Source organism: Stegodyphus dumicola, chromosome 2 (genome assembly GCF_044657685.1).
Source record: "Stegodyphus dumicola isolate Sdum_Otavi_A_Nest chromosome 2, ASM4465768v1".
In the NCBI taxonomy this organism is placed as follows: Eukaryota; Metazoa; Arthropoda; class Arachnida; order Araneae; family Eresidae; genus Stegodyphus; species Stegodyphus dumicola.
The window spans coordinates 204,719,180-204,744,486 of record NC_140769.1 but is presented as its reverse complement, the minus strand read 5'-3'; the positions used below and the strand labels follow the sequence as shown (position 1 = coordinate 204,744,486).

The window sequence follows — 25,307 nt, the reverse complement described above, 5'->3', positions numbered from 1 at the left end:
AGTCTTAATGCTTACATAATTAAAAACTACAAACTTCGATAAAGAGGTACAGGTTCCTCTTTATCGAAGTTTGTAGTTTTTAATTATCAGCTCTTATTTTTCATTATTTTTTGCTTGCATTTTATAAACATATCTATTTATTTTTCCGTACACTGAATACCACATTCATACAACGCTAACAATTAGAGCGACAGATGTTAAAGCAAGAAGCATTTTATAGTATGGGGACTGAAATATTTTTAGCCACCAACATTTAAAAGGTATTTAAAACTCTGCCATTTAGCAGAAATCTAATCAATACTAATGAACTGTGAATGCAGTCGAATAATTTAGGAAAAGAAATCTGGTTTGGTTCAAATTCCGAAAAAAAACTGAAGTAATTTGTAGATGGGAAAACTTTGCATTCTTTCTGAAGCATTGGCTTCAAAGTTTATATTTTTTTTTTAATTTAATTTTTAAAAATATTTATTAACTTATTTAAGCGTAACTAATATAGCCAACTTTACAGACATGACCAAACTGCGGCTCGCAAACCTCATATAGGTTTTTGGTCCTTAAATGTGGCTGTAATTGCAATAAACAACATTTTTTTTGTTTTGTTTTGTTTTTAAATTACCATTCTAACTTGAAGCAGAAATCATGCTAGGGGCGATTTTTCAATAATGGATAATAAAAAGTATGCAATGGTAAAAATAAAAATAGAAGAGAAACACGCCAAAGGAAGTATAAAATTAGCAAAGCAAGAAAGAACATTGTGTGTAACGTAGATTTAGTTAAGAACTTAATCGATTTAGAGAGCAAACAGGTACAGGTTCCTCTTTATCGGGAGCAAAGAAATCTGAAAGACTGGAAAGCAGCTACTCTAGTTTCAGTCTTGAACATACGGACGCGAATATCGCTGGGCGACGTGTCTGGCTCTGTCAGATAATGCCAAGCAGGCCATTCACATGGAAAGGTCATTATTTGCTACCTCTGAAAGGAAAACCTAGAGGAGAGAAGAGAAAAAAAATTCTATGTTTTTAAAATACATATTTAAAATGCGTAGACAAATGTAGAAAGTCCAAAATTGTATTCGCATCATCATATTCGTATTTGCACATGTTTTCCTATAATTGGTATAGTATCAGTCTCCGAAAGGATGTTTCTTTTAATAAAGTCTGTGATGTGCGTGCGATGTACAAGTTCAAAATAGTTGATGCAATAACAAGGAAATGAGAAATTTGATAAAATATAGGTATACACAGTTATTTACAGTATTTACAGAGCACATCTTTCAAAGCAGTTCGTAATTAAATAAATTGAAATGATTAAGATACTCGCAGTTGGCGGCGTTATCAAAGAATTTTTCATTTAGATTATTTATACAGTCCCAGATAGGTTCGTTTTTAAATCTTCGTGCACTGGTAATAATTTTTAAAAAACGATTTTGCAGTTACTGAAGCTTAAGTATATCTTTATCCGTAGCCGTTGTCCATGCAGGAGAGGCATGCATAATGATGGGGCGAATGATTGAAGTATAGAGGAGTTTCTTTTTTTGAAGATTCATCTCAGAATATTTTTCTGCAATAGGAAAAAGACAATTTATAACAAAGCAGGCTTCGTTGCCTATATTAGTGATATAGGACGCAACGGTCGTATTTATATTCTACGGCAGTAAAGCGAACGAGAAGATAGCGCCGTCTGTCGGCAAAAACAATGATAAAATTGACAAATGAAGTTAATAGAATTTTAAAAGCGTTAGTTAATAGAATTTTAAAATATTTTAAAATTTTTAAATTTTAGTTAATATTTTTTTATTTTTTTAAATTTTAGTTATATTTAGAATTTTAAAATTTTAGTTAATAGAATTTTAAAAGCGAAGGATACAGTAGTATCAATATCAAAACATATCAAAACGTGGGCTATTTTTGCGATTTTCAACAGTGGCAGTATTTTTTTATAATGCTTAAAAGCAGAAAATAGAAATACGTTAGCAATACGCTTCATTTATAAAGAACCTCATAAATACAGCACTTTACTTAATACGAACATCCTTTGTTGTTAATTGCATTTAAAAACTGCTAAACGTATCTAATGCTATCGTTATCTCGCCCGTACTCAGGCCCTTGATAGCTTCGCAGTCAATTAGCGTTAAGAAGCCAACTCGGTTAGGATCTCGATAGCTTCGGCTATATCTCTTCAGTTTAGATTAGTTTTAGTTTACTTCTTAGCCTCTTAAGTTCAAGCCCAAGTATCGGCTTTTATTGTACACTCCAAGACGGAGTTCTGTTAAATCTTATCTGAATAATAAAGGATTATTTACCTTTCCATCTTCTTGTTTCTTGTTGCACGTACAGTCTTGCCATTGCTCGCTTTGAAATCGTTGATTTTGTTAATAAAAAATTCGTTAAAATTTCATAAAATTCAAAATATACAATAAAATATTTAAAACCAGCGTATTTTTACAATTTACAATAGACAGTCTCGCGCGCTGGAGATAAAAATGTTTTTTCTCCCTTACAGTGTAGCCATTGTTGGCTTTGAAATCATTGAGTTTGTTCATCAAAAATTCACGAAAGTTGTATAAAATATTAAATACATAAGAAGCCAAACTCAAAATTCAAAATTCGGGCTTCCTGGTGTCCATATTCGGGTAGAGGACTACGTTATTCAAAATTGGATGGCTCTAGGAACCATTGTTTTATCATAATGCAAAAAACATGCATACATTCATGCAAATTCTGTATTATTTAATATCTTGAAATATAGTACAGGGCCATAATATTTGGTGGCATTCCCGTTTTGAGAGTAATAGCCCTTCTGGGCTAACGCTCCTCTGGGCTAAAAATAACGAGTTTTAAATGTAAAGAAAACATGTTTTTCAAACCGTATTTTTATTTTTTTTATTATTAAATGTAGGTTAAAAAAATTTAGCTTTAATTAAAACGTTTTCCTTGTTTCTTTCTCATTATTTTCCTATTACACGAACTGTAGAATTTCAGATTCTAGAAAATTTAGAATTTGTCCTTCTTTAGTCAAATATTCACCTTAAATCTGGATGTTAAAATGAAACTCGAATTTTATTTATTCGTTGTAATTACCACGGCAGAAGCTCGACAACTAAACACATTGCTATGAAAGAGAAATTGATTGTCCGACATAATGAACTCTTATTTTTTTTTTAACTTGAACGATGATGAAAAGCACTTACTTCCTTTTTTCCCAAACTAAAAATAATGAGAAGAAGCTTAAAATATAACTCTTAGGAAACAATCAAGCTCTTTCAACTCTTTAACAGGTACCTTCTTTTACGAGTTTGAGAAACAACACGAGGAGCTTCCCGGTGTTTCTTGTCACGAATAATTTATACCTTCCTTTACTCTGAAGAGGACATAATTTTCTTTTAAAAGAACTTAATTTATTAGACCAGTCTGGCTCCGGAAGCTTTCGATGTGCGACGACCAACCTCACGTGTGCGCTTTCTTAAGGAACCTTTTGTTCCTAAAACTCTTTGCATGCAAATTACAAACCTTGAAGAAGGAATGCACGCCACTTGCCTATTGACTCGCATGTGCTATTTTGAAGGAATTCTCCCACGAAGAAAAACGAAATACCGAAGCATTATCTGTAGGTATTGCCATACGAACCTGTCTAAGAATGCAAACTTTTTTTTTTTTTTTACATCTAACTTCATTTCACCTACCTTTTTTCATTTGTTGCAAAATTACACAGTTTGGTTTTAAAGTCTACACCATCAGTTTTAAGCATTTATTGCTCTATTTCTTCCTTCTCATCACGTGTGAGACCGCTATTTTCATAAGTTTCGCCCCCCCCAACCAATTTTAAGCGCTGTATTCCAAACCATAGGTAAAACTGAAAAACGAAATGTATGGTATAAAGGTGCAAAAAGATATGGCATTGTGTGTGTTGTCTTGGTGCAAGTGACAGCACGCCCAGATGAAATTGGCAGATCTGTGGCGCGAACTTGGCATAATCGATTTTCCATGTTTTTATTCCTCAAAGGGGAGTTTACAAGCGTGCAATATAAGTAACAAAAATAAAGATTAAAAAATAATAAAAATCTGAGAGGTTTTAGATTTTAAATTACGTCCAAAGGCGCGTTTTTTTTTAACATTTTGTACATTACCTTTATTTATTAAATATCACGTTCTTCGCACTTAAACCATAAAATTAAGTTCAACGGCAATATCGGAAAATAATTTTAAACTGAAGATATCTTTAGAATTTCCGACACACAGTCTGACGCGCGTTTTCTGTACAACGTTACCATTAGTCACTTTGAAATCCTTGAGTTTGTTAATCAAAAATTTCTTAAAGCCTTACAAAATATGAAATCGATAACAAAACAAATTCCGTATTTCAAATTTGGTCTTCCACATGACCATATTCGCATTACATTATTCAAAATTCGATGGCTCTATGTACCGTTGTTTTATCACAATGCGATAAGTAGCCATACATTTATGCAGATTTTTCATTATTGAATTTCTTCAAATATAATGCAGGACTCTAACATTTGTGGCAACAGTTTGAAAAGTGAAACGGACATTTATAGTGATTCAACGCAAAATCGCAAAACGAAAACAATATTCCTTCAGGGACAAAGCCCCTTTGGACTAAAAACAATAGCTCAGAAAAACAAAAGTTTGTTTTTATAAAGAAAAAATTTATTGCTGATAAATGGCGCTGCAGCGGTCTCCGAGTTGCGGAACTATATAACGCTCACTCAGGATCATCTTCAACATGCATTCAAATCCAACTTGTACAATATCTGAAACGAGAGTTTGTTTTGAGAAAAAACAGTTTCGATAGACGTCATAAATTTGGATACTGAACTTTTCAGCATAAGGAAACAATGCGAACTCACTATCAAAAGATGTACAGCGCTTTTAGAAGACAGCCTCATTCCTTCCTTGCATGAGGAACAAGTGCTCCATAGACTGTAACATTTCTCAGGAGGGAGTGCCTCCGCACAGACCCTTCTCAGCATACACTGCGGTCAGCATTCAACGATGACAGTGTCTCTTTTCCACACGAATGGACACCAAGGTCTCCATACCTTACATCTTAAGACTTTTGATTATAAATGTATTTGAAGGCACAAGTGGCTAACGTTATTGGCCCTACTGAAGTAAGTTACTCACCATAATATAACAGGAATTATAACTGAATCTCCTACGATGTTCGGCAGAGTATTGCTCAGCATCTGATATTCACAGTCATTAACGACAGCCATTGCAATGAATATTTGTAATCCTAGCTGCGTTGCTAATTGTGTGGCACGCTACGAACTTGTGAGCCAACCTGACGTTCTAGTGGCTAGTGATGCTGACTGACGCACCGATGGGTGCGATTTCGTATTCTGAATAAGGCATGAATATTCGTAAGCGTATAGTATCTGTGCTGTAAGGCGGCACTCAAAATACACGGAGAGCCGAAGTTCTCTCGACTGGTGGTGGTAGGGAATGAATTGGGAAAATTCTTACGACCGCTCCCGGAGTGTTCTCCATCAAAACTGGGGGGGGGGATTTAAGAGTTAGCAAGGCTTTGCGATACCTAATATACCTTCGGGAATGCACAAGTACCGGCTTTTTACAACTTGTACGAAATTGTAACACAACTGAGGCACCACGTGGAAAATTATACCGTTCTGCTGTAAGATCTTTTATTATTAAAAATGACTCAAATGTCTTTTTGTGCATTTCTGTGAAAACCACGTTGTGTTATTATCTAATACTTTTCGAATTATTTAACCTTTATTTTTTATTTTAATTTTGAATCACCCGGAAAATTTTGCTCTTCAACTTACCAAATGAAAAATAATTCTAACTGAAAATAAATAAAATTTATTGAAACGAAACTGAAAATATTTAACAGTTATGTTAACAGTGCAGTATGCAGCAATCTACAAATATAACAGACATAAGACGATAACTTTTAGTGTAAGCTCGGTTATTTGAATAAGGCGAAGTATAAGAGGGTTCTGTGATTGACAAATAAACCTTCTTCCCTTTGCTACCGGTTTTACCGAAACCCATATATTTTCTGAAAGCTTATATCACAAGTAGAAAATCTGTGAAGTCTTAGGGGCAGAGGGACAACGATTAGGAGCTATAGAACCCACAAAGTATGATTGAAGTGTGTATTAGATGAACATATTTCCATAATGGCGTCTCCGTTTCTTGTATGTTGATGCATTTTCTGCTTCCGACGGACCTGATGGTAAAGTCCTATAAAGAGAACTGGTACCTGAAGGATGTATGGTAAAGATCCAACCTCTGGATATTCATTTTTTTCAGACACTACAAATCTTTTGTTCGTTACATAACGGACACAATCATTATCGAGACACAGGAGCAGATTTGGCATCGCTATAGTTTTCTGGCCCCGAAGTCCTTTTCACTATATCAATTCAGAGCTTCTCGTTTTAAGAATTTCATTAAGTATGTTTTTTATAAAGGCAGATACTTAGAAGACGAACCTGGAATGTGGATTGCGCCAATAGATTACTGCTTCGATTCATTGACAAATAATGAGTGTGCAAAGTGTGAGGCTATCCCTTTTGTAAATGTGCCCATTGTGTCTTTCTACCTGTCTCACTGTTTATATGATGTCTGCACTCTGATTGTCTCTTGTAATAGATTTTGTTTGAAGTCATCAACAAGTCACATTTTCAACATCCCAAAGTATAATGTCCCAAAAGCTATATAAATCCTGCTTGCACGCCGAGTAGCAGTCAGTTAATAGTCAGTCAGAGTCAGTCGAGTGAGTTGATCGTCGAGAGTATCGCGAGTCTAGCGAGTGCGTCGTCATGTATATCGAGTGTATCGTCGAGCGCATCGCGAGTTGTAGCATGGAGAGTCTCGAGAGTACGTAGAGTTCCATGAAAGACCGAATAGAGTCGGGAGCTGTACTCTGGTGCTTTGCCATGAAGCTGTCTTCACCGTTACAGCCTGATAGCCTGAAGCCTGTGTTGCTGATTGTTTGAGCGTGTTTGTGGTAGTTTTTCGACGACTGGAAACGTGATTTTGGAGCTGCCTTGAATAATACTGGCTAAATAAATTGTGTCTGATTCTTCACCAAGTGTTGTCGTCAATTACTCCGAATTCACGAACCCGTACAAAACGCAACAGTATCATTTATTAATCGCTTTTATCCAAAGGAAATATATTCAGTCTTTTAAACTAAGTTGTCAAAAAGCCATTTAACCGATTTCTCATTTTCAAATACTGCATGCGCTTATGCTTCAGTTAATATTTTTATTATAATACTTCGCGCTCGGCGATATACCAGTGGCCTCTGAGGCCTGCAGAGTAAATACCCTCTAATCAAAGGGAGCCATCTCGTACTAATGTTACACATTAAGAAAAACAGGATATGTAAAACCAATAGGAGAAAAATATATAAAACTAAAAGTTATAACTCTACCTAGATTAATTTGCTCAACATTATGCATAAATATTTATAAGTTGGATCACCTCCGCTCCGATCTTTGAAACTAAGATACGCATGCATTAAAATGAAGTCTGTTTAGGCAATCAATTTAATAGCTGCAGCAAAGCAATGATAAAAAATGTCTTTACCTTAGCCATAAAAGTAACTATTTTTTCAATATTTTTTGTATGACTGGCATCATTATTTTTACAGTTTTTTTAGAGAGGGTGTGATTATTTTCCTTTGGGTAATTTAAAAAATTTTTTACTTGTCATTTTTTAAGGGATCATTTTAATATTCGTAACCTGAAATAATAAGAAGTTTTATGGAGCAACTCAAAAAAGCTGAGAGCATGAAATAAATTCTCTGTCGCGCATGTTAAGTATGTAATTAAAGTGTGATAAATAATTTTTGATGTCAGTCTCATGAATAAAAATTGCGTAATTTAAAATGTGTGACGTTTTTAGCCCCTTTATTTTTGAAGATGGAAGTAATGAACTTACATTTCATAGAAAATCTGTTTATGTTTCTTATAATTCTTATTTATATAACCATCATTATTAGGATAGTGTTTAGCTGTAATAATGTTTAGTAAACAAACACAAAGCCTTTCTGGTCGGAAATTATGCTGCGGATTCCTAGCAATTTTTCATTTTTGATACTTTTTTTTAGTTAATTAAATTTACCTGTATTGTCATATACTCGCGTTATATATATATATATCTCAAAGAATAAGGTACTTTCACGAATAAGTGAACAACATTTTATGGAAATGAAATGAATTTCATTTCACTCGCAAATAAAATTTAGTCTCAATGTTTGTTTGGACCAAATATTGAGATTAATTTTTCGTCACCTTCTACTCTGTCGAATTTTTTAAGTTTTCACACATACGTATTTGCAATGATCATAAAACAATCTACAGAATTTTTTAGCCCAAAAGGACAATTTTCCCAGAAATGTTATTAATTTCGTTTTAACCTTTCGCGTCGTCCACTGTAAAGGGATATTTCACTTTTTAAATTATTGCTACCAAATATTAGAGCCCTGCATTATATACACTCCATAACAAAAACAATTCCATAACAAAACATTTCCTTGGCCATCCAGATCTCCAGATCTCTCTCCCATCGAGCATGTCTGGGATATAATGGGAAGGTGACTGCATCTACCAGGGAATGTTGATGATCTAGCCCCACAATTGGAGCAAATTCGGTAAGAAATACCGCAGGAGACCATCCGGGAGATTTATCAGTCTATGCCACGTCGTGTGACAGCTTGAATCCAGGCTAGAAGAGGGTCAACATCTTATTGAGCTCGTCACTTTTTAACTATGTAACTCTGAAATAAATCATTCAATTGGTTTTACATTTTAATCATTTTCAATTCTGTACATAATCTTCCTATCCACCACATATTCCCATATTCCCATATTCCATCGGACAACTCCTTCTTGGTGGTTCGATTTTTTTGTTATAGAGTGTACTTAAAGAAATTAAATAATGAAGATGTGCATGAATGTATGTATGTTTCTCGCACTGTGAAAAAACAACGGTATCTAGAGACATCAAGTTTTGAATAACGTAGTACTCCATTCGAATATGGACATCTGTAAACCCAGATTTGGAATTTGTTTTGCTATCTATATCATATTTTGTAAAACTTTAACGAATTTTTGATTAACAAACTCAACAATTTCAAAGCGAGCAATGGCAACAGTGTACGAAAAAGAAAACATTTTTATCTCCAGCGCGCGAGTTTGTATTTCGGAAATTCTAAAGGTATGCTCTTTTTAAATATTTTGCGATATTGCTGTTGAAGTGAATTTTATGGTTTAGCTGCGAAAAGCATGATATTTAATAGATAAAGGTAACGCATGAAGGTTTAGAAAAACGCCTCTTTAAGCGTAGTATAAAATATGAAAGTTTTCGGATTTTTTACTTTTTTTTTTTTTTTTTTTTTTTTTTCAAAATTCGACAGCGATTATTTATACTCTAGAATTTCGATCTTTCCACCAGCGGATAACAAAACACAATCTTCAGAAATGAAGTTCTTTCAAAATTTTTAACATAATTTCCCAAATTTCAGTGGTTTACAGAAACCGTTTGGTACATTTAGGTATAATGTGAATTGTGACAATAGAGGATTTTTAATTAAAAAATTTTACTCCGTTGTTAGCAAATCCGTCAGTGGCGTAGTTAAAGAAGGATGGAAGAATGGACTGCTTTGAGAGCTACATATTTATGGGCAGCATTTTTCAGCGATCAGTAAGTAGAACTGAGAGCAAAAACGAGAAAAAAAGTAGAACTAGACAAAAAGCAGAATTGGGCTCTTTAGAGCAGAAACGAAAAAGAGCAAAAAGGAGAATTGGGTAAAAAGGAGAATTGGGATCTTCAGATCAAACTTAGAGTTGGGATTCGTTATATTACAGAAAAAACTCACTATATTTATTTAAGGGAAGGAATGTGTTATGGAGAATTTAAAACTGGCTCATATTCCTGTTATGAAAAGGGCACTGGCTAACATTCACGCCATGCATCCCTGAATATAATGTTAACACTGTTACGAATTTTGTACATATGTAAATAATTTTAGTAACATTATATGCGAAATTGCGGTATATTTTGTATAATGTAACATGAAAAGTCTGAAGAGACGAAGCTCTGCCGGAAAAATAAGATTACAGGGGTAAGTCTATTCAACATTGAGGTTAATGGCTATCTCGCTAAAATTGGCGAAATATTACCAAGCTGGCGATGGCTTGGGTGACTTATTTTGTCCCCAAATTTGGTGACAATCGCCAAAAGGCGACAGACCTGGAGACCATTTGGCGACATTTCGGTTCGGTCCCTGTACAGCTAATTGATATTGTAACCGAATAACTGTAATTGATCCCTGTATGTAACTGTAACCTTATTAGACCCTTATATGTAACTTCAACTGTAAATGCCTTCTAATAATTTCAAAAAAATGGACGACACTAGAGATTTTTCGGTGGCTGGAGGGAAACTGTATGAGCCCGGAGAAAGGAACCGTTCTCAGGAGTTAAGTTCTTAGTATTGCGAGCTTCGCCGTTTAGACGCGCTTTGCATTGCGTTGTGTTTAACGGTCTTATTACTCTGAATTGTAACTATTGAATGTACTCTATGATACTTAAAAGAGCTGTACGAGTATTTTTGCGGAAAGTTAAAAACTATAAAGTGTTTCTTTTTCTAAAATAGTTTTTTTTTTTTTTTTTTTTTTTTTTTTTTTTTTTTTCAAGCTGTCCTCGGTTCTGTGGTTATTCGATCCATTACGAACCCGTACGCACGCAACAATCGGCTATATTACACGTAATGTTAAACCACGAATATACTCATGCAACCAGTCCATTGTCTGTGTCAACCTCAAGCCGAACTAAGTGTATTTAAGGAACTTATCCTGCCGGTCATTGGAGGCCTGAAGAATCACGAAATGCTAAATTCTCATATGTAATTGAATTGAAGAAAGACGGTTTTCGATATTGGACAGATTTAAAAGAAATTCAATTATTAAAGTCCCAGATATGAAAGAAACGTAAGTGTTCTAATTACGAGAGAAGTCTCGGTTAATTAGTTCATTTTCAGTTTTATGCTCAGGCTATTGTTCAGTTTTATAATAGTTAGACAGTTTTCTAAATACAATATTTCATTAGTTTGGTAGATCATCCTTTTGAGACGAAATATTTTCCTGCAAAACCTGCATCTTCCTCTACTTTTTTTAAGAGAAAATTTCAGCAGTGATTTTTATAAAATTCTGTTGATGATTTAATTTCATTGTCCATTTTTAAGTATCAGGCGTAGCTGGAATATAAGCCCGAAAATTCTTTCCCAAATTTTTCGTTTGCTGGATCTTGCTAACTTAATAAAACGAATAAATACATTACACCCCTTTGAGACGACCGCTTTTCTTAGATGAAAATTCAGTATTTCTGAGAACTTAAATAAGCATTAGTATTCGACTATTTACAAAATTTAGGAATAGTTACAGAATCCACAATAAGTTAGATTATTTGGATATGGCAAAGCACAAGAGGACCTTATGGCTTTCGTGAAAGACCTTTCTAAGGAAAACTAGCTCATATTCACGTTGCACGTAAGGAAAACCGCGAAAAACAACCATGCAGCTAGCCTATTTTCCTCATTTCGAATCTAGATTGAACTACCAGCATTCAGCGGTCTTATCTATCCGGCCGCTGGTTAGGATTTACAGAATCTAGAGCACAGTGCAGTCGGAAACTTCATGAAAATCAGGGATCTATTAAAAAGTCTGGAGCATTAGATTTAATGTCCTTTTAGGTGCCCTCCCCCAAATGCCTCTTTCTTTATTTTTATAAAAGAAAATCAAGATTAGGGGGGGAAAGATTTTAAAAGAATCTGAATGCTTTCAAATTTTATATTACGCCTAGACGGGTGTTTTTTTAACGTTTGGTGAGTTACTTTTTTTTTTTTTATTAAATAGCATGTTCTTCGCACTTAAACCATAAAATTCAATTCAACAGCAATATCGCAAAATATTTAAAAGAGCATCTCTTTAGAATTTCCGATACACAGTCTCGCGCGCTGGAGATAATTTTCTTTCCCGTACAATGTTGCCATTGCTCTCTTTGAAATCGTAGAGTTTCTTAATAAAAAAAAAAAAAAAAAACTCATAAATGCTTTACAAAATGCGAAATAGATAATAAAACAAATTCCAAATTTGGGCTTCCAGATGCCCATTTTTGAGTGGAGGATTACGTTATTCAAAATTCGATATCTTTAGGTACGGTTATTTTATCGCAATGCGAGAAACATACATAAATTTTTTCAGATTCTTCATTATTTAATTTCCTTAAATATAACACAGGGCGATAATATTTGGGGGGGGGTAACAATTTGAAAAGTGATTCGCCGTTTATAGTGAATCAACGCAAAGTGCCAAAACGAAATTGATAGCCCTTCTGAGCTAATGCTCCTTTGGATTTGATAAGTGGGCGCTGTAAAATTCGGGACCTCTTAGTAGGCTTTAACAGTAATCAGGCCTTGATTAAAACCCGAGACTAATCCTCACAGTTCGGAATGCAGTGAATGGGCAACATTCTCCTGAGCAACGTGAAGCCCCTCATTTTAAATTACAAAATGTGTTTACGATTTGTTTTTATAATTCATTGATAATTTGATGGCCCTTTCGAAAACGAGTATATTAAATAATATATAAACCCTTCGAGTATATTTAAATATAATTTTAGCCCACATATAATACAGACGCGTTACAGCCGGTGATCACTATATTTAAAAATACCGTACGTACTTCTAGCATTCATGAATGAAATAAAAGAAACTTGTGAAGCAGAAAATCATTATAACGTATTTACCTAAATAAACTTCAAATGCTTTGAATTGCGCTCACCAGATGGCTCTGAGTACCGTCTTTTTTCCTATTGTTTACACTCAAGGTTTACACTGTCCGTAAGTGGCGGGAGAAAGCTTGCCGCTGTCTGGTGGCGTCCGAGTAGCTACAGACGCCGCTAGCTTTTTATTGTGTGGCAACGCACGTGAGTAAGTGTTACGGTTTTTAAACAAGTTGGTTAATAATCGGTGGATACCTAGATAGTGCGATTGTGGATAAAAAGTGATTCCGCTGTTTGTGTTTTATGGAGGTAAAAGTGTCCTTAGCAAGAGCCAAGACGGGAAATTTGTGCTCGTGTGCTCATACACCCTACACTCCAAAAAGTAAGTGTGTAATCGCCGCGTATGTGTATGAAATTGGTGAATAAAATTTTGCAGCGTCGGCATGTCTTACCGGCAAAGAAGTTGGGGTTGCCATTAATATGTATTGTGCAGTCGCCAAGTTTTTTTGTTTTTTTAATAGTCTATCTTTGTAGGTAATCTTTGAAGCATTTATTATTTCTTTTAAGTGTGAGTATTAAATATTAATAAATACGCAGATTTTTCTCATTTTAAGTTTTAACGTTCAAAACGTAATATAAGAAATTAATATTTATTATTTAAAACTGAAGAGAATTCCGAAAATACCATGCTTTTCGTAAATAAATATATTCATAAATATTAAATTCGTTGATTTTTTTTCGTTAAAGTCTATTAAATTAAGATAAAATTTTGTTTACTTTTAAATTCCAGACATTCATCTTTCTCTTACTACTTTTATAATAACAAAGAAGTATTTTTATTACTGTTTTATTTTTTTAATGCAAGTATTGTATTAAAAATATAAACTTGCTTATCCTAGCAACATTGAATAAATTAAAGCTGTATCTTGAACTGTGTTCTATTTCAACATTTTTACATATTTTATGCTGCCTCCTTTTGCTTCGAAAAAATAGGCAAGTAAATGTATATAATGAAAAATAAATCTATTTTTATCATATACATTTATTATTATTGCTTAAGGTTTCGTAAATTTTCTGAGTAGGTAGGTGCATTCATAAATATTAAATGCATAGAATTTTTCTGCAAAATTAACATCAGTTTAGGATGAAAATTTGCCAAATTTTAAATTTCAGTTGTTTTCAAATATTGAATTAAAAAACTAGCCAATGTACAATGCAATATTAAACAATCAAAATCTATGTTTTGAACTGCATTCTATTTATAAATATTTAATGTTACATTTTTTCCCCATTTTTATTTTATTTTATTTCTTATTTTTGTGTTTAACCCTTCCAATAAATATGAAGGGGGACACAAGAATTAAGTGAGAAATTTAATTAACAAGAACAGTAATAATTTACGGTGTTTTATTATAATAATAATAAAATGTATTTATTTTTTTATTTAATAACATTTTCTGCCACTTGCTATGTTTTCAGTAATTTTTTCTTTAATTTAAACTTAATAAATTTTTACTATTATTAGTATTATTATTATGGCAAAATTTGTTTCTCCAAAAGTGAATATTACGCAATAAAAATATTCATCATATATCTGATAGTTATAGAAATTTATAACATTTCATAAATTATATCAAGCAAGGTAATAATTACAATACTGAATGACCAATTTGGTCTAAAGCCAGTTTGGAAGTCGAGTTGGGCTAATTTACCATTTTCCGCATACTTTTTTATCTGATTTTGTTTTTTTTTTAATGTTTTACCTGTTACATGGTTTGATTTTCATATGTATTAATTTTTTTAAAACGTGTTGAACCTTTTGGAGCAGCAGCTCCTGGTAACTTTTAGGCGAGCGTACTAGAATTTCATAAATTATATATTTATAACAATACTAAAACATTAAAATTATTTTTGAACAGGAATTAAAATGAATCATAACAGCGTAGACCAATAAAATTTATAAGTTATTCAGTTTCATTATTGATTTAACTAAAATGATGCTAAGTTATGAAATGAATAAAAAAAACTGTTACACATTTAAAAATTTGCAGGAAATTTTAATGCTTCGGTTTTATAGATGAGAATTTCTTTAAATTCTAATTCAGTCGAGGTTTTTATTTTTATTAACATGTGAACTATACATTCATACATATAGTATTTTTTGGGGAGGGGTCCGAAGGGGAATTTGCCCTGAAAGACTATTCTTTTCGTTTTGCGTTGAAATCTTTAAAGGCTGTATCACTTTTCAAATCGTTGCCACCAAATATTATCGTCCTGTGTTATATCTGAAGAAATCAAATAATGAAGAATCTGCATAAATGTATATATATTTCTCGCACTGTGATAAAACAACGGTACTTAGAGCCACCAAAATTTGACTAACGTAATCTTCCATAGAATATGGGCATGTGGAAGCCCTTATTCGAATTTGAAATTTTTTTTATTATCGATTTCAGATTTTGTAATACTTCAACGAATTTTTGATAAAAACTAAATGATTTCAAAGCGAGAAATTGCAACGTTGAACAGAAAAAACATTTTTGTCTCCAGCGCATGAGACTGCATATCGGAAATTCTAAAGACACGCTCAATTTAAAATTGCTCTTGAAATGAATTTTATGGTTTGAGTGCGAAGAACATGATATCTACTAAATAAAGATAACACACAAAATGTTAAAAAAACACCCCTTTGGACTTAATTTAAAATCTGAAACCTTTGAGATTTTTTTTTCAGGTTTTAGTTTCACATTTATTTAATTCTTATTTTACATATTTATAGGATAATTTGAAATTTATTGGTATTGAATTTCATTTCTTATGGCTCTTTGTGTAAAATTGGTTCTAAATTTCTTACTTTTGTCTATAAAGATATATGCATATTTAACCAAATGTGGGGGCGTAAAATGCTCAACATTTGTGCCTTTCAGAACGATAATCTCCATAAAAAAAAAAAAAAAAAAAAAATCATATAGAATTGTGCGTTATTGTCTTAACTTTGTGTATTATTTTAAGTTGATTATTCAGCTACATTTTATTTAGATTTGTTTCTAATTCATCTCAGAAATTTTAAAATTTTGTGTGAAAAGTGACAAATCCCTAAAGATTTCTCTTCTTAAAATAAGAGAGAAGTGAAAGGAGTACTGTTCGAAAATGACAGCTACGTGCAAAACCTTCCAAAGCACAGACGTATCGAATTTTACCATAATACTGTCCTAAATAACGTCTACCGCGCGATTTCTGTTGACCAATCTGCTAATTTACTTAAACCTGGAGCTTGATTGTCAAGAAAACGCGCAACTAAAAGAAAATTCTAAAATATACTTATTTTAATTCTTTAACCTGATAATTTCAGTTTAATCCTGTAGTTATCGTCTGCTTGTTAAGTATTTTTTCTAAATTTTAATATAAGCGCATTAGCTTTACGTAAATACAAACGATATTTCATCAATATAATTTGTGAGTGTCAACAATATTTAATTTCAGTTTATTGTTGTTCTAAAAACAATATTCTTTTTTAAAACTTACGAACTGGAATGTTGGATAGTGGATTCTCTCGACTTACCTGGAAGAATATTAGCTGTAAATAAAAAAACTTTTTTTTTTGTTCTTTTCAATCTTTGATGTGCATTGTTTCTTTAGAAAAAGAACTGCCTTTATGACGCCTGGGGTTCAAGGTTTAGAAGCAGAAAATTCGTTGAATTTTCGGATGGCCTCTTAAACCTGTCTTTATAATTTTCTTAAAAAAATAAAGAAAAGAAAAGAAAAGACGGAGAAAGAACGAGAAAAATAATAAAAAAATCTCAAAACTTTCAGATTTTATACGCCCAAAGGGGCCTTTTTTTTTTTTACGTTTTGTGTGCTACCTTTATTTATTAAATATCGTGTTCTTCGCACTTAAGCCATAAAATTCAATTCAACAGCAATATCGCAAAATATTTAAAAGAGCATATCTTTAGACTTTCAGATACACAGTCTCGCGAGGCTGGAGATAAAAATGTTTTCTTTTCCGTACAGTGTTGTCGTTGCTCGCTTTGAAATCATTGAGTTTCTTAATTTAAAACGCATAAGTGCTTTACAAAATATGAAATAGATAATAAAACAAATTCCAAATTTGGGCTTCCGGATGCCCATATTCGGGTGGAGACGTACGTTATTTAAAATTTCATGGCTCTAGGTACCTTTGTTTTATCACAATGCGAGAAACGATGCATGCAGATTCTTCATTATTTAGTTTCTTTAAATATAATGCAGGTCTCTAATATTTGGTGGCAACAATTTGAAAAGTGATTCGCCGTTTATAGTGAATCAACGCAAAATGCCAAAATAAAATTAATAGCCCTTCTAGGCTAACGCCCTTTAGGCTAATAAGAACGTACGCCTGAATCCCTTTTATCGTTAGCAAAAGGACCTCGACGATTCCAGATAAAAAGGGATTTTTTTCGAATAACTGAATTCGTATTTCTCGATCTTACTCGTTCATATTTTCTGATGCCTTGTCCAGAAATTGCAGCATGCAAATGTTCTTCAGCCTTATTTTTTCATATATCGGCCACATTTAAATAAAAATACGGAATATGCGCCAAAAATTATTTAAAATTTAAACACATACATGATTTTATATTTCAGAAAAATAAATTTAAAAATTGTTTAAAAATTACTATACGTATACATGAAATTTACGAATTTTTTAGTGTGATGGTATATAACATGGAATGTCTGCCTGTTTACAGCATTATTATCGTAAGTTTAAAAATTCGCTGTGTTATGCAACAAAACACCATGTGTTTACAAAGATTAACAATTCTCGGCAAATCTAATGAAAGTCTGCAGTCCTTCTTCAACTTCCTTATACGTAACTTTCTTGCTTTGAATGTCATCTTCATCCTAATTCTCTTGCTTTTCACCTCTCTCCTTTCCCATTACATATATAATTTTTTTCGTCGTAATGTAAAGAACGTGGGAGGGAAACAGGATTGTCTACATCCAACCAGATATGTACTTTCTTCTCACTAATTCTAACCTCTTCCAAACAGGTAACAAAGTCCAAAATGTTAGCCATGGGTGCAGAATGTGTTTTAAAATAAAGAAAATCTTCGTCATCTACAAGCCATTATAATTGGCCACAGTTTACGTCAGCAGTGACATTATATTCTTTAACTTTACACCTTTCCTAGCGAGAGTCAAAGTAATTAATTGTGAACTGTTTCTGAAAATCATGTACACAGTCTTCCTTTCTATAATCTAGCTAATTCTCTGGGCAATTATTGGATAAGCTACGCTGGGCGGCAGAAACATAAAATAAACTTATTCCAAATTTAAATCTTCAGATTGTTAGCCTATTATATATGTTTTGAATTTCATGGTCCTGAACTTCGGATTTTGGTATTTCGGTTAACTGGGGTACCGGTTACGAGAGATTATACTATATAACAATTCAGCCTTAAGGAAGATGCTTGCTAACTATTTAGTAATATCGAATCGCGCATGCATTTGTGTATGTATGATCTCAGTTGTCACGAGAAGACAATATGTTTATATTCTTTTCTTTCATCTTTTTTTCCTCCGAAAATGACATAAAATAAAAGACAGTACCTTTTATTTACTTAATGTTGAATAATAAATTTTAAGAATGCGCATTTTGATATTAGTTCTTTGCGTTTTATTTATCTATGAGAAATTGTCGTGTACATGCTTTTTAATAAACAACAGCGATGGTAACTGATGCCATTTTGCTTCGAGTAATTTAAAATAGCTTCTGTTTTAATGAGTCGGAAAACATTCAATTGTTCTGTTTTATGAACATCGGCTTCTTTGTCATACGTAGATCCAGAATTAATTTATTTTTCTATTATGATTCTCCAGAATAGAATATTTTTAACTTTTTTTTTTTAACGGGAAAAGGATTGTAAAGATCTAAAGAATAAAAACTGTTTCTGTGATTCCTTATCATTCATTATGAATGGTTGGTTCATTATAAATGGTTTCTGATTCGGCATCTTTGTCGCTTTTTAGATAGATTTTCAGCTGTTGTTTTGTTCTGTTTATATTAATTCTTTTCTTTGTGATCTGAAACAAAAGGCACCGAAATTTTGCATATCTGCGTTTATATATTTTATTTTTATTTTTAAACTAGTTACTATTCCCAAAGAAAAGAAAAAATGGTAAAAAGTTTTATGTTTGCTGTCGGTAGAGAGATGTTTCTACTTTTTTAAAAACACTTTTTCAGATCGTTTTGTATTTGAGCTTTCCTTCCATCTTAAAACTCTAACAGTGGTATATGTTTTAAGCTGAATTAATTTCATTTTAAATGTAGTTGAACAGAGAAATCTGGTAATATGTTTTAACAACATAATTTACGAATTCTCTTTTATGAGAATTCGTATTCTGAGTGCTGGAAGCATATTGTCACATACATACGTAGGATTTAATTTTTTAAAAAAAGAAAAGCTTTTTTTTACATGCTCCGTTCTTAGGCACTGCACGGAAGGGGAGGGATGCTTTTTAATGGACACTTGGCTTGTATCCACGTTACACATGGGGAAAGCCAAGAAAACGTGCCATGCGGCCAGCCCGTTCGCCGGGATTTGAACCTCGGACCGAACTACCAGTGTTCACCGATTTTTACCGCTCGGCCGCTGGTGGTGCTTCAAGTGTTGTTTAAGAAATGAATTAGTATATTCGCTTTGCAGTAAGGAGCAGTTTAATGATGCAGTTCAAATTAGATGAATTATCCATTCTGATACTGCAAAAAATTCTGACAGTTTTGTTCAAAGTATAATAAATATGTGCAGAGGAAGTTACAGCCTGAATATTTTAAATTATACTTTAAAATTTAGAAGAATTTACTGCAGGAAAGATATATGAAAAAAATCTTAATGTAGATGAGGATCATTACAAATGTTTCGCTTCTGTTCTTGAAATAAACCTAATATTTGTTGCAGTCATCTTATACAGCTAAATGTTTGCTGTTTAATTAAATTAAAGATCAACTGAAAATGAACTTCAGTTCTAAAATATATGCTTGTTTTCTCATTTCTTTTCTGATTGTAGACTCATAAAGCTATCTTCATTTTTGAAGGAAATTAAATCTGGAGTAAAAAAAAAAAAAAAAAAATTCGGTTGTAAAATTTTGATATTTCTTTCTGGATTATTTTTAATGTAAAATTGTAACAAATATTAAAAATTTACATTACTATTTAATCAAATGCTTTTTTTTAAAAAAAAGTCTTATTAAGGATGTAAACAATAATAATAAAATAAATTTTTGCTGTTGAATTAAATTAAAAAAAATTAAAAATTCAGATTTTTAAAAGTTTTGTTTTTGAATATAAAATCGTACAAACAGGAAAATATTAAAAAGGTATATTAGCGTTTGAACAAAATTAAGAGCAGCCGAATTGCATAAAAGTGTGCAATATAACACATGCCGTTGCAGAAATTCATCAAAACCGTTAAATTTTTTTCTGGATATAAAAAATGGCGCGTACAATATAACACTTATTGGAAAGTATTTTTAAGAAATCTTAGTTAAATGACTTATAAGCGATAAATTCTGTTCTATGCAGCGCACTTATATAATACCAAAAGTAAATGAAATATCTGTATACATCGTCATTTGCAAACAGTGTTAATTTATTGTGAGCGTGATTTATTGCAGACTGAAAAAAACGAATAAAATAAAAAAATATCTGAAAGGTTTCAGTAAAGGAATAAAAAAAAAAACTAAAAGGTTTCTGAAAGGAAAAAAATATGATTTTAAATTACGTCCAAAGGGGCGTAACCTTTATTTATTAAATATCATGTTCTTTGCACTTAAACCATAAAATTCAACAATTCAATAGCAATGTCGCAAAATAATTTTAAAATAAGCATATCTTTAGAATTTTCGATACACAGTTCCGCGGCCTAGAAATAAAAAGTTTTTTTTTTTTTTCTTTTCTTTTCTTTTCTTTTCTTTTCTTTTTTTTTTTTTTTTTCCCGTAGAGTGTTGCTATTGCTCGCTTTGAAATCATTTGAAGTTTGTTAATTAAAAAATTCGTTGAAGTTTCCCAAAATATGAAATCGATAATAAAACAAATTTCAAATTTGGTCTTCCACATGCCCATATTCTTAGGAGGATTACGTCATTCAAAATTCGATGGCTGTATGTACCGTTGTTTTATCACAATGCGAGAAACATACATGCATTTATGCAGATTTTTCATTATTTAATTTCTTCAAATATAATGCAGGACTTTAACATTTGGCGGCAACAGTTTGAAAAGTGAAACGGACATTTATAGTGATTCAACGCAAAATCGCAAAACGAAAACAATAGTCCCTTCAGGGACAAAGCTTCTTTGGACTAATAAGATTTTCTTTGAGATGTTTTAAAAAAGACAATGTAATAATTTGGATTTTCAGAATATTGGTGAGGTTTTCGTTGCAGTAGCAGAGTCTGATGCATGGATAGCTCGTAATAGTAATTCTATTCATCGTTTCGCAATAAATAAATTATCTTTATTATTTTTTAGATAGGACCCAGTTAAATGGGGAGTTGACTGTAATCTTTTCTTTTCAGTGTGTGCTGTGAAGATGACTACGCAGCAGAAATAATGAATCCCTTGCATTGTACAGAGGGCTGTGATACTTTTGCGAAGCATCACAGGTGCTTTAGCATATGCGACATTTAACAAATCGTCTATTCTCCGGTTGTGTATCCGTCTGTTGCTAAGGGCAACCAACCACCCATGAACGGAAAATGCCGAGGTTGGCTAAGTGTGACCGGCCAGTCTTGGGTGGAAAAGTTTTGTAGTCCGGCACTTCTAAGAATTCGGTTCCCTGTTCGATGGCTTTATGGTCTTTTTTTTTCCCTTCCCCCTTTTTTTCTTTCTGAAATCCTCCGCTGTATGCGTTACAAGTTCCGTTTGCCTCATTTATATTCTTTTCTTTCTTGTAGCCATCTTTAAAATGTCACTGAGGATGTATGATAGGACGGCTAATGAGATAAAATGAGAGCAATTTCTGCCGTTTATCGGCAGCTTCTTGGACCTCGTTGTGGAACAAAAGCATAAGAGTTAATTTTCCATGATGACAGAGGATGTTTCTTGCGACACTTTCCGCTCTTTTATTTCCTTCCCTCCCCTTTTACGTTTAAAGTATTCTTTGCAGAAACTTTCCAGTATTTTTGGAGCAATTCTTAACCTAAAGTTCGTTACCGCGCATTTCTCTGTCTCTTTGGAACCCCCATGAGGACACCAACAGGCCTGCTGTTATGCTTAAACTATTATTGCGTGTCTTCTGGACCGGGGGGGATCTACTATTTGTAAACTGCGGTCAAAGCCCGGGAGACAAGCTACATAATTTAAACAATTGAGTTACATGGGCATACATAGCCTTTGAAGGAAATACATTGCATTGGTTTGGTTTGTTTAATTAAAGCACTCTACGGCTATCTGCCTAACGAGAGGTGTACCTTCGTGGAGGACTTTCTAAGGGAAACTTATACTCGCATATACGTTACACATAAGGAAAACCACGAAAACGCCCATGCAATCAGCCCGTTCGCGGGATTCGAATATATATATATATATATATATATATACACACACTAAACTTTTAAATACTTTTAACTTTTTGAAACTTTAGGGTAAATTCGGGATCTAAGTAGCTATCTGAAAGAATTTCAATTTATTTATTATTATTATTTTAATGAAATATAGTTTTATTGGAAACATTATTTTATATATGGCCTTACTTTTTCTTTACTTCGCAACATTTAGACGGTAATGCGTATTGAATAACATAATACAGTTAATTCAGTTTAGACAAGGATTTTTTTTTATTTCAATGTTTTTTAATTTACACAGTTCAGAACAGGGATAACCCGTTTCCTTTTTACGCGATTAATTTTGACCTTAAACGTTCTAAAAAGCACCTTTCTTTGGAATCTGGTTGTTGAAATTAATTATCAAAAATATTCCTTTTAAAAAAGACCACAGAATCTACACATAATAAGCATGTCATCTTTATGATCATATTTTTAAATAAATTTACGTTTTGTACGCTCGGATCTATAAAACAAAAGCAATGGAATTGACATTCCTTATAACGACCACTTGTTATAGCGATTACTGTATTTGAACCACCGATACTAAAAATCCACACTACAATATGTAATTCTGCTTACCAGCGGCCGAGCGGTAAAAGCCGCTGAACACTGGTAGTTCTGTCCGGGCTTCGAGTCTCGGCGAAAGGGAGAATATATGCGGGGGGCGTTTTCGTGGTTTTCCAAATGTGTAACGTGGATGCGAGCCAGTAGCCCTTAAAAAGATCTCCACGGAGGCTCACTCCCTTTCCGTGTAGTGCCTAGGGACGGAGCACGTAATAAGAAAAAATAAATAAGTAAATAAATAATTCTGTAAATCGTATTCTATAATTCTTTACTATTACAGAAGACTGTATTAAATAATTATATAATTTTCTGACCTCTCTTTATAACGTCATTTTGTATGATGCGAAGGATCAGTATAATGAGCGACAATTTGATAATTCCACTTCATGGACAATTGAACATTTTTTGAGAGTTGAAAGCTGTTTACTTCGCTTTTACGTAAATGAATGAGCCTCTTTTCAGCAACTAGCTACAGATCTGGTTGATAAAGTAGAATTTTTGCAGTTTTGTAATCTTGATTTAGTGATAATGTATGTGAAGAAAACAGATTTTTTATAAATTCATTCTTTAGCTATGCACATTTTTTGTTTCACATATGTTGTCAAAAGCCTGTCTTCCATTTAAAACCAGATTTGGCTGTTGTATTATTATTTGATTCGTGTTTTTTGTGCCACGTTTACATTGAGGTAAAATAAACTGAAGCTTAATTTAAAAATTTTATTCCTTTTATTTTTTTAAAATAATAAAAACAGGAATTTTTTTCTTTCTCAAAAATTTATTTATTTATGAATTACATTCGTTTTAATCGTTAGAGGTAAACAGCTAAAAATCAAAAGTACACCAAAACAATCTAATAAAACTCTCTGAAATGCTTCAGAAGCTTAATGCTTAATGTTCTAATCTGAATAGATAACTTTACTTTGCTGCTTAGAAACGCAAGAATTAATTGCCGCGGGTATAATGCCGCAAAGCCTCGAGCCTATTTTAGTAAATGACGAGTAGCAATAGATAAAAAATACTAGCGGGCAAGTCTGCCATATGAACGGGCAGCAAAATTGTAAGTTCTATGTACACCTGAAAAGAAAATGCACAAAAACATTTCGATATGAATGAAATCAGTTCATTCTTTCTAAGAAAAACCCAATTCGTAAATAATTTTTTTTGTTGCCAAACCAGGAAACAAAAATTTTAGACACTTTAGTTTAATACGTATACTTATGACTTAATCATTTAAATTTCATGTAATATAACAACTTTTTCTGAATATCGCTAAAAGAATTTACGTGCCAATAGCATGTCATGCCAATTACCCTAACCTGAAACAAAAATGTTGCCAACATGAGTTATTTATTTATTTAAATTAAAATTGAATTTTTGAAATTGAAAAATTTGCGATATGTAATGACGTCACATGCAATCGCGTGCTTTCTTCAACGTCAGACTGTGACCTTATATAATAATAATAATATGTTTAATATTTGGCAATGCTATTTTTATTTCATGTTTTGTAAAATTTACAAGTTTACAAATAACAAACTCTACGATTTGAAAAAATACAGTGGCAAAACTTCTCGATATAAAGCAACTGATTTTTATCTCCAGCGCGCGATACTGTTGCCACTCGAAAAAATAAATGCTAATAAATTTATATGCTAGACGTTATGTTCTTTTGATTACATTTGTATTCTTCTGTTATAGTCATATTTCAATTAACCGAATTGACGTCCACAGTTAACTAAAAAGGTACACTAAATTCGAAAATGGAATAGCTCATATTATAATGAATAAAAAAATATTATTAACAATTTACTTGCATTTTCAGGCAGTTTAGTCGGAGAATAACGCATTTATCGGTACTCTTATTTATCAGGACCGGTTTCAGATATGTTTGTATGCATGGGTGGATGTGTTCCTTTATGCATGTGTATATATGTACGTACGTATGTGTATGTATACACGTATATATATATGCATATACATAATATATATACGTGCATACATACATACATACATATCTGAATCCGGTCCCTATAACAGAAGAGTACCCATTTCTCTTTTCATTTTTGTATTTCCCATTGACTCTTCTCTTTTACGCTGATGGTTTGTAATAGTAATTTTGCCGTTGTTTTGCAATAAATATTTTTTTTTATTGGGCCCAGTTAATTCATCCCGGTTAATGCAGTTGACTATACATTTTAAAATTGTATCAGATAGTTGACATAGTTTTCCAGTAATCTGTAATAAAGAAAATGGACAATTTTTTTATTAACTTTAAAATATCACGCATTTGCGGATAAAACGATTTGAAGAAAAGAATTTGTTTAAAAAATGGCAACGTCATGCGTCATATTTCGCTATGGCAAGAAGAAAAAA

The 25,307-nt window shown here is 32.6% G+C and overlaps 1 protein-coding gene across 7 annotated transcripts in view; it reads left to right on the top strand.

The window, feature by feature from the left end:
* Positions 1-25,307, top strand: part of LOC118181150 (coiled-coil domain-containing protein CG32809-like) — a 1,535,131-nt gene that overhangs the window by 616,151 nt on the left and 893,673 nt on the right. The window contains exon 1 of one of the 7 annotated variants that reach the window (XM_085811661.1): positions 12,923-13,163. The exons of the other annotated variants lie outside the window; for them this stretch is intronic. Coding sequence (XP_085667787.1) covers positions 13,085-13,163 — 79 coding nt within the window. The 5' untranslated portion in view covers positions 12,923-13,084. Of the gene's footprint in view, positions 1-12,922; positions 13,164-25,307 lie in introns of those variants that run through there. 7 annotated transcript variants of the gene reach the window in all.